General features: G+C 38.8%; 1 protein-coding gene across 1 annotated transcript; it reads right to left on the bottom strand.

Moving 5' to 3' along the window:
• Positions 1-283: 283 nt before the first annotated feature.
• Positions 284-9222, bottom strand: LOC120528480 (zinc finger protein 2-like). The gene is made up of 2 exons (XM_039752653.1): positions 8681-9222; positions 284-1348 (listed from the first exon to the last, which is right to left on the bottom strand). Exons 1-2 carry the CDS (start codon positions 9093-9095, stop codon positions 645-647), a joined length of 1119 nt encoding a protein of 372 aa, XP_039608587.1. The 5' UTR covers positions 9096-9222; the 3' UTR covers positions 284-644.
• Positions 9223-10576: the final 1354 nt, after the last annotated feature.

Genomic DNA, 10576 nt, shown 5'->3' on the forward strand with positions numbered 1-10576 from the left:
GAATTCTAACTCTCCTCTTTTAAATCAGTGGGAAACCGATGTTTTATACTATTTGAAATTGGAAAAAATCAAATACTCACAGGATCTGTACAGATTTTTTTCAAAACATGGCAGGATCTAATCAGTAATATTTTAGAATAAGCTCTTAAAGTACAGAGGAAGCAATTATTTCTGTATTTGCTTTTCTTCTCCATTCATCTCTATTGGCTTAAGTTTTACTCCGTTGGCCATGTTCTCTATCTCAGGGGTGGGGGTCGACTTGTTCTCAATCCTACTTTTTGTAAAAATTGATTGATTTGTATGGAATGATTGCAATAAAATTAATAAAATTTCAAAAATAAAAATAAATAACCAAGTAAAGTGAACTGAGGCGTGAGAATTGTTTGTCACATTCCAAGCAACAATGAGGTTTCTCTCCGGAGTGACGTCTGATGAGATTTTTTATGGTCCTTTGTTGTGAGAACTGCTTATCACATTCAGGACAACAATAAGGTTTCTCTCTAGTATGAATTTGGATGTGGCACTGAAGTGTGCTTAAATAAAAGAATCGTTTCTCACATTCAGAACAGCAATGAGATCTTTTCTTCAGTATGGATTTTGGCATGTGGATAAAGACCTTTCTGGCTTGTATACATTTGCCACATTCAGAACATACATACTGCAAATTCGCTTTTGTCAGAAAATTGTTCGGCACATTCTGAACAGCTATCAGGTTTTCCTCCTGTGTGAATGTTTTTGTGGTTCTGAAGACTGCTTCTCCTTAAGAATGACTTACCACATTCATGACAACAATACATTTTTTCTCCTCTGTGGATTATTCTGTGCCTCTGAAGAGAGCTTATACTTGAGAACGACTTTCCACAATCTGGACAGCAATGAGGTTTTTCTCCTGTGTGGATTCTTATGTGGTTCTGAAGATTTCTTTTGTTTGAGAACAATGTACAACATTCTGGACAGCAATGTGTTTTTTCTCCTGTGTGGATTCTTCTGTGTCTCTGAAGACTGCTACTCCTTGTGAATGACTTACCACATTCATTACAACAATATGGTTTTTCTCCAGTGTGAATCTTCATATGTTTAGTAAGATCACTTTTTCGTGTGAATTGTCTGCCACATTCCAAACAACATTTTTTTACAGTATGAATTTGTATTTCTTTCTCCACTTGCTGTCGGTCAGTTTTGATGGCTTCTGTCTGTGTTACTGAAGTAGCAGGGAGAGAACTGCACTGCAAAAAGGCTGCTGTCAGGTTCTCTGATCCTCTTGCTGATTTCTTCATACCTTTCTCATTGTATTGAAGAGAGTGCTGACCAAATGAAGGTGGAGAGAAGCTGCCATTCTTCTGTAAATCTGAAATAATAATTATAATACTAGTTAAAATGTTTGTTTTATTTTCCTGACATCTTCCAAATGGAGCACAGACAGGTCACATGACTTGCTTGAGGTCACATGGGGTCAATAGCTGAATTTGAACCTGCAACTTCAGGGTTTGAAATTCCTAAGCAGTACCCACCTTTTAAAATAAATGAAACAGCACAAGTAAACTGGTGGCACACTGGTTGGAGTTCCTTCCTCACACTGAGGTGCCATTTATGGTCTGGCAACTCCATGTGTGGTCTTTACATGTTCTGCTGCTGTTCAATTTCTCCACCTTTCTCTCATATGTGAAAGACAGGCCTGATCTGATCAATTGACCACAAATCAAATCAGCCAATTTTCACTCCAAATGACTTGACCGATGATCAGCAAATTAGCTGATCTTAATGTCTGATTTTAATTGATAAAAAGCATGCAAGACAAAGTTCCAACATTACCAATATAGAGACAACGTTCTTGTCAGTCTAAGTTTTATTGCCTTCCTACAAGAGATAACAAATTTGCGGTTTGTAATGTATGTGCAAAAAGAAGAGAGTGATGGAGGATTCTCTACGAACCCTTCAACAATACAAACCTTATTCATCATCTGAGAAGTCAACACAAAAGGGACTGGTGTGAAGAACAAGCTGTTCAAAGCCTGAGGCGACCACCAAGCTTAGTCTAACTCAGTCACCTACTCTCACTCGGCCTCCAATGATGGCATCACTTAGAAAACTCAACCTTATAATAATGACAGCAAGAACGCAAAAGACTTACTGTGACAGCAAAAACAGTGGAATTCATAAGCCTGGACAACCAGCCACTTTCAGTTCTGGAAGATGTCACCTTCTAGATCATTTAGATCATTTGTTGACTGATTTATTTGTATAATTAATTAACCAGTCATTAACTATTTTGACTAAAATCCCTTTTATTAGCCTTTCAGTGAATGTGTAGGTAGATGGAAGGAAAAGGATGCAGAGTTTTACCGTGCTGGCACATAAATATAAATCGTTATCAAGTGGACGTCAATTAGTTAGAAATTGTAATCAGCCCTCTTATTGGCTTGTTGGGTAGAATCATATGAGCCTAGTTTAAAGACCAAAATAAAATAATATTAATTACGCATAATAAGCATTGAGTGTGAATAGTCAATATACAGTTATGAAATCTGTAACATATTATCATCATAATGATTTTTTCTCCAAATTAAACAATAGTACAAGGACACGTATTTCACAGATGACTGCAAATCTCAAACACATAGCTTAGTAACAAGATTCAAAGAATCTCCCCGCCAACAGAACTGCAGAATGCATGAAGAAATTGTCAATAAAGATAAAAACGATATTTGAGTCAGCAGCATCAGAGGTGAATCTTTATCTCTGTGAACCTCATATCACAAGAGATGCTGGGCCACTGGCTTTCTGGAGGACCAATAAAAGTTGTCGTCCTACCTGTGCCCTCCTTATACAAGTGGGGACAGCGAGGGTCTGTTCAGTATGGCAGCACACGCCGTGGATTACAGGAGGAGCAGACTGTCCTCAGAACATGCAGAGATGCTTATATTCTTAGATATGAACCTGAAGTGGTCAACTGTCTTGGTTTACTTCCTCTCATAGTAGATGGCTACAAATATCTAATTAAACATTTAATTTGATTAGAAATGTGGAGTATTATCAAGACATGCCTTTAGTTTTGTTCAGCTTGTTTTTGTTCCATTACGTGTGCATTATGTCTGTACTGTATGCAGTAGCACTTTATTATGGAGTGTAAAGTTTATGCATGGCGCAGTGGGTAGCGCTGCTGCCTCGCACTTAGGAGACCTGGGTTCGCTTCCCGGATCAGCCCTGCGTGGAGTTTGCATGTTCTTTCCGTGTCTGTGTGGGTTTCCTCCCAAAGTCCAAAAATATGCAGGTTAGGTGCATTGCGATTCTAAATTGTACTTAGTGTATGGATGTCGGTTTCATCAACAATTGGAATCTCTTTTTGGAAAGGTCGCGTCTCTTCAAGCGTGATGGCCTGCATTCGAACAGTTTCGGCGCCCGGGTCCTCTCCGAAAACATATCGAAGGTAATTCGTTTTAACCCCTTCCAAAATGATACTGTTGTGCTAGGACATGATGAATGTTTAATAGAATCTTCCGTTAAAGTTCACACCATTAATACTGTAATAAGCAATCTCAATGCACGTAGAAAACCTAGGAAATACGGCATAAACTCCAATAATCTAATTAAAATCACTATTTTAGAGGAACAATGTATTAAAACTATAAAAACAGATCACAGATTAAACAAAAATACACACAGAGCGCTAATAAAAATAATTTAGTTCCTATTCCAAATATCAATAACGCACATAGTATTCATCTCTGCACCTCCGAAACATTAAATATGGCACTATTGAATGTTAGAGCTTTAACTAACAAAACGTTTTTTATCAACGATCTTATTAGTGATAAAAAAATAGATTTTATTGCACTAAGTGAAACGTGGCTTAACTCAGACAGCGTGGCTGTTTTAATCGAATCTGCGCCTCCGGATTACAGTTTTACTCGTGCAGACCGCCAGGGAAAAAGGGGAGACGGTTTGGCAAACATTTACTCGAGCCGATTAAAATGTAAAGATGTCAGTTTTGGTAAGTTCAAGTCCTTTGAGTATCTCGCCGTTGTTATCCATGGAGATTCTCAAGTTCTAGTATTATCCGTGTATAGACCTCCTAAATATAACGCGTCGTTTTTGAGGAATTCTCTGACTTAATGTCAATTTTAATTACTAATTATGACACACTCCTAATAGTTGGCGACTTTAATTTTCATATAGATAATCAGTGTGATCTAAAAGTAAAAGAATTTATGAACCTCCTGGATTCTTTTGATTTGAGACAACTCATAAATCAGCCTACACATAAAGCAGGTCATACGTTAGACTGAGTGATTACTAAAGGACTGAAAGTTGATATAAAGCAGATCACTGATATTCATCTATCAGACCATTTTCTTCTACTTTTTAATATAGAAATAATGAGAAAAAACACCCATGAGAAGCATATTGTTAAAAAACGCTTCTTTGACTCATCAGCAGCTTTAAAACTTACAAACATTCTAAGCAATCAGTCCGTTTATAGTGCCAGCTATAATAGTGAGGAAAATGTAAATAGTAAGGTGGAAAGATTTAATATTAAAGTGAGAGCTGCTGTTGACATAGTCGCACCTGAAAATCTTCTACGCGGTGGTGTGCTGGGGTGGCAGCATAAAGATGAAAGACGCCTCACGCCTGGACAAACTTGTTAAGAAGGCAGGCTGTATTGTAGGAGTAAAGTTGGACAGTTTAACATCTGTGGCAGAGCGACGGGCACTAAGCAAACTCCTGTCAATCATGAAGAATCAACTGCATCCACTGAACAGGATCATCTCCAGGCAGAGGAGTAGCTTCAGTGACAGACTTTTGTCACTGTCCTGCTCCACTGACAGACTGAGGAGATCGTTCCTCCCCCACACTATGCGACTCTTCAATTCCACCCGGGGGAGTAAATGCTAACATTAATTTTATTTTAATCTTTTTCATTTTTATTACTATTTAATTCAATATTGTTTCTTTGTATCAGTATACTGCTGCTGGATTATGTGAATTTCCCCTTGGGATTAATAAAGTATCATCTATCTATCTATCTATCTATCTAAAAGACAGTTAAAAAATCTTCTAGCATTGTTATACCATGGAAGACCCAAAGAGTGTCTGATTTAAAGAGAACATGCCGTAGAGCTGAGCGTAAATGGAGGAAGACTAAACTTACTATCCACTATGAAATATTAAAAGTCAAAATAACAGAATACAATAACACTGTCCGTCTTGAGAGATGCTGCTATTTCTCTAATATTATAAATAACAATGCTAGTAATCCCAGAGTCTTATTTTCTACAATTGATCGCCTACTAAACCCAGGTAGCTCAAAGGAATGCCTCCTAAGTTCTTCAGGTAAAACCTGTGAGGCTATTGCTGTATTTTTCAATCAAAAAATTAATTATATTAGAAATAACATAGTATATCCCTCCAACACTAAGGATCCTCCTAAACCCCAGCATCCTGTTATAAACAAATTAAACTCTTTCACTAGGATAGATTTACCTGATTTACAAAAAATAATCTCTCAATTAAAACCCTCCACCTCGTCCTTGACCCGATACCAACAAGGTTTTTCAAAGAAGTATCAGGCGTGCTAATTGATAATGTTCTTGACATAGTAAATTTGTCACTAGATACTGGGGTCTTCCCAGACTGTCTTAAGACTGCTGTAGTTAAACCCCTACTTAAGAAACATAATCTCGACCCTCGCTCTTGAAAATTTTAGACCCATCTCTAACCTGCCTTTCTTAAGTAAAGTTCTGGAGAAGGCAGTCATTATGCAGTTAAATGACCACCTCAATAAACATGCTATTCTTGATAAATTTCAGTCGGGTTTTAGAACAAATCACAGCACAGAAACTGCACTCGTTAAAGTAGTAAATGACTTTGCGGTGAATGCAGACAGAGGCCATTTATCTGTTCTCATCCTCTTAGATCTGAGTGCTGCATTTGACACCATTGATCACAACATTCTTAGAAATCGCCTTAGTCAATGGGTGGGCCTCTCTGGCACGGTCTTAAATTGGTTTGAATCCTACCTGACAGGGAGAAAATTTTTGTTAGTTGTGGTAATTACAACTCGAAGACACATGATATCAATATGGTGTTCCACAAGGCTCTATCCTGGGTCCGCTGTTATTCTCAATCTACATGCTTCCGTTAGGTCAGATTATCTCAGGGCACAACGTGAGCTACCACAGCTATGCTGATGACACACAGCTGTACTTATCAATAGCACCTGATGACCCGATTCTATTGATTCACTAACACAATGTCTGACTTGTATCTCAGAATGGATGAATAGTAACTTTCTCAAGTTAAATAAAGAGAAAACTGAAATCTTAGTGATCAGCAATAATGGATACAATGAGGCTATTAGAAATAAACTGGATACATTAGGATTAAAAGTCAAGACGGAGGTAAAAAGCTTAGGGGTGATTGTTGACTGTAATCTGAATTTTAAATCACATATTAATCAGATCATTAGGACAGCATTTTTCACTTAAGAAACATAAGTAAAGTTAGACCTCTTATATCACTGAAAGATGCTGAGAAATTAGTTCACGCGTTTGTTTTCAGTCGACTAGATTACTGTAACGCACTCCTCTCAGGACTACCCAAAAAAGACATAAATCACTTGCAACTAGTGCAGAATGCAGCTGCTAGAATCCTAACTAGGAAAAGAAAATCGAACACATTTCTCCAGTTTTGATGTCACTACACTGGTTACCTGTGTCATTCAGGATTGACTTTAAAATTCTGCTTATGGTTTATAAAGCCTTAAATAATCTCCCCATCTTATATATCGGAATGTCTGACACCTTATATTCCAAATCGTAACCTCAGATCCTCAAATGAGTGTCTCCTTAGAATTCCAAGAACAAAACTTAAAAGAAGTGGTGAGGCGGCCTTCTGCTGCTATGCACCTAAAATCTGGAATAGCCTGCCAATAGGAATTCGCCAGGCTGATACAGTAGAGCACTTTAAAACACTGCTGAAAACACATTGCTTTAACATGGCCTTTCTATAACTTCAATTTAACTTAATCCTGATACTCTGTATGTTCAATTCATCATAATAACTACTCATGGTGGCTCTAAAATCCGTACTGACCCCTACTCTCTTTTCTGTTTCTTTTTCCGGTTTCTTTGTGGTGGTGGCCTGCGCCACCTCCACCTACTCAAAGCTTCATGATGCTCCAACAATGATGGATGGATTTAAAGGCAGAAGTCTACGTGACCATCATCATCATCAAGCCCTTCCGTGAAAACCCTAAATCCAAAGAGGACTGTTTCATTTATGTTAGGTAGAATGCCCAGAGGGACTGGGCGGTCTCATGGTCTGGAATCCCTACAGATTTTATTTTTTCTCCAGCCGTCTGGAGTTTTTGTTTTTCTGTCCCCCCGGCCATTGAACCTTACTCTTATTCGATGTTAATTAATGTTGATTTATTTTGTTTTCTTATTGTGTCTTTTATTTTTCTATTCTTTATTATGTAAAGCACTTTGAGCTACTGTTTGTATGAAAATGTGCTTTATGAAATAAATGTTGTTGTTGTGTGTGTGTGTGCCCTGTGGTGGACTAGCACCCTGCCCGTGATGTGTTTCCTGCCTTGCACCCTGTGTTGGCTCAGATTGGCTCCAGCAGACCCCCGTGATCCTGTAGTTAGGATATTGTGGGTTAGATAATAGAAGGATGGTATTATTATTGATATTAGCAGATCCTAATGGAATCGAATGGGTGATCAATATCGACTCTAGACACTCCAGTCAGCGACTTCCTACCCAATAATGTGTCTGAATTTGGGTTTTCTCTTGTTAATTGTAATGTATGGGATGATATTTACATCCTCTAGAACCTAATATGGCCAAAAAATAAACATTCAAATATATCCTCTTGTGTTAGGGGGGGCACAGTGCTTAGCACAGCTGCTTTATTTTTCAGGTGTCCTGGGGTCAAATCCTGCCCACACTTGTTCTACACAGGGGCTCTGAATGGCATTTCTGGTTCTTCCCCTCATCCCCAAAAACATGCAGGTGAAATGGAGTGGTGACTCCAAATTGACCCTGATGTGACTGTGGGAGACGGAAAGGCCCAAGATCATCTCCAACTGAAGATTTCACACCACTGCCAACTTGTCCAGGACATGCTGCCCAGCGAGTTCAGGCTGAGAGCAGAACACAAGATGTTGAAAGAAGACCCTGAGACCCCTTGAATGCCATCATGGCTCGTACAGGTAGCTCTTGTGCACAAGATTACTATTAGAAAGATGAGGCACATATTAAGTGTGCACGGCTTGAGCAAATTCATTCTTTTATTAGAGCACAGGGCTGAGGATTTGATTCTTACTTATTTCTTTTTCTGGGCATTTCTGGCTTAACTGCCACACAATTTAAGAAAATATGACTTTTAATATTTTCAATGAATGTAATGTGCTGTTGGCCTAACATACGTCACAGCTTCATGTTGTTCAAGTCATGCACTCAACACTTTAGATTTTTCCTTATTCACCCAAGTTTTTCTAATTTATCATTTATTAAGTAACTTATTGTTTGTTATCATGCACCTGAGCAGGTGGTCTTTATCCAAGTTCAATTAACTGTGATTTGAATTCTCATTTCAATCTTCTAAAAACATCAAATCACCCACTGTTAGAATTTATAAATGCTCTCTTTCTTTCATATTTAATCACATTACTCACTTATTCCAACACTCCCAGGTGACTCTTCTCCTTCTCTCCCATTTCCCTCTGTGATTTTCTCTTCAGACTCTGATAACTCTGATTTCAGCTCTATAGATTTCTCCTGCATAGCCAGTCGTCCTGTATTAGTGGACCAGGGCTGTAAACTGGATGGAGATTCATCACAGGCATTGCGCTTGAAAATATCCTCAGTTTCATGCTTTTGAAGTTCAAGACCAAAGTAGAAATCATTCAGATCTTCAGCTTTAATGGTAACAGTCACCCACTTGCACTCCTCCTCCTCTTTAAAAACTGAAATTCTTTCTTCGTGATCCTCCAGTTTTACACACACATCCTCTGGTGTGAGCCGCTCACAGTCCTCTTCTTTAATGTCCACTGTTCTTTCATCCACGCCATCTTCTTTGGCAGAGGCCATGCTCTGTGGGAAACTCTTCCCTCTCTTTAAGTGTCTGCCCTTCTCTTTCTTAGATTCACTTCTCACATGGACAGCCCTGAGCTGGAGGCCATAAGACACCTCAGTGTATGGCCATGTGAAATGGGAAAGTCCTGTGAAAATAAAAGTGTGAGAATTAACTTCATAAAGTCAGTAAAAATAATGACCACAATTCAGGGTCACAGTGACCTCCATAAGGTTTGGTTCAAAGACACATTTTACTTCATTTCCTCCTCTGCCTCACAGTTTAAAATTACAAATCAAACAATTCAGATGTGATCAAAGTGAACTGCAGACCTTCATTAAAGGGGATTTGCATACATTTCAGTGCCACCATGTAGATATGACAACACTTTATCTACACGGCACCATCATGTTTGGACACAGCAATGGCAGGTCTATTAAAGCCGTCGTATTTAGGGCTTTGCTGGCTACAGACTGACATGTACGTCAAACAGGAGGACGGGATCTTCACATCATTGACACATTCACACATTTGAGTGCAGGAAGTGTTGTAAAGACAAAGATCAATGGCTGCCATACTTGCTTTTTGCTTACAGAGAAGTCCCTCAGGCTTCCACCGGATTTTCACCATTTGAACTGGTCTATGGGCAAAATGTTCGAGGCCCTTTAGCTGTGCTGAAAGAAGCATTAGAAAATGGCAGTGGTCAAGAACAACTGAATATTCTAAGCAATGTTATTATAATGAGAGATCGATTGTCGGCAATGTCCGAGTTGGTTAAAAAGAACATGTTGCAGTCACAAAAGAAGCAGAAAGCCTGGTACGATCAAGCCTTACGTACTCATAGTTTTCAACCCAGTCAGAAAGTCTTAATACTGTTGCCTCTATCGACAAATAGTTTGCCGGTAAAATGGTAAGGTCCATATGAGATTGTTTCACAAAAAGGCCCAATAAATTATGAAATTTATATGCCAGACTGGTCTAGAAATAAATATCAAGTCTTCCATATTAACCTGTTGAAAGAGTGGAGGGAAAAAGATAATTCTGAGGTACAGCTTTTACTTCGTAGAAATCAAGACGAAGAGGAATTACCAGAGCAGTTCCTGTCTGCAACATCATCTTCTGCCGATCTATCTGCGTTGGACCATCTTTCGGAGAAGCAACAGAAACAGTTAAAAGCAGCGATTGCGGAGCATCTGTTCAGCGAAATACCTGGTAGGACTAATTTAATAGAGCATACTATTTGCCTCACCTCTCCAGGTCCCATACGACAGACATGCAGCAGAGTTCCAGCTCGAGGAGATGCTAAGGAAGGAGGTACAGTCTATGCTCCAATTATTAGGTATAGTAGAACCATCTACCAGCGAGTGGTGTAGTCCAGTCGTACTGGTCCCAAAGAAGAATGGACAAATTTGCTTTTTTGTGGATTTTTCTAAACTAAATTCAATTTCTACATTTGATCCTTACCCTATGCCAAGGGTGGATGAACTGATAGTACAAC

The sequence above is a fragment of the Polypterus senegalus genome, chromosome 4 (assembly GCF_016835505.1).
Source record: "Polypterus senegalus isolate Bchr_013 chromosome 4, ASM1683550v1, whole genome shotgun sequence".
Classification (NCBI taxonomy): Eukaryota; Metazoa; Chordata; class Cladistia; order Polypteriformes; family Polypteridae; genus Polypterus; species Polypterus senegalus.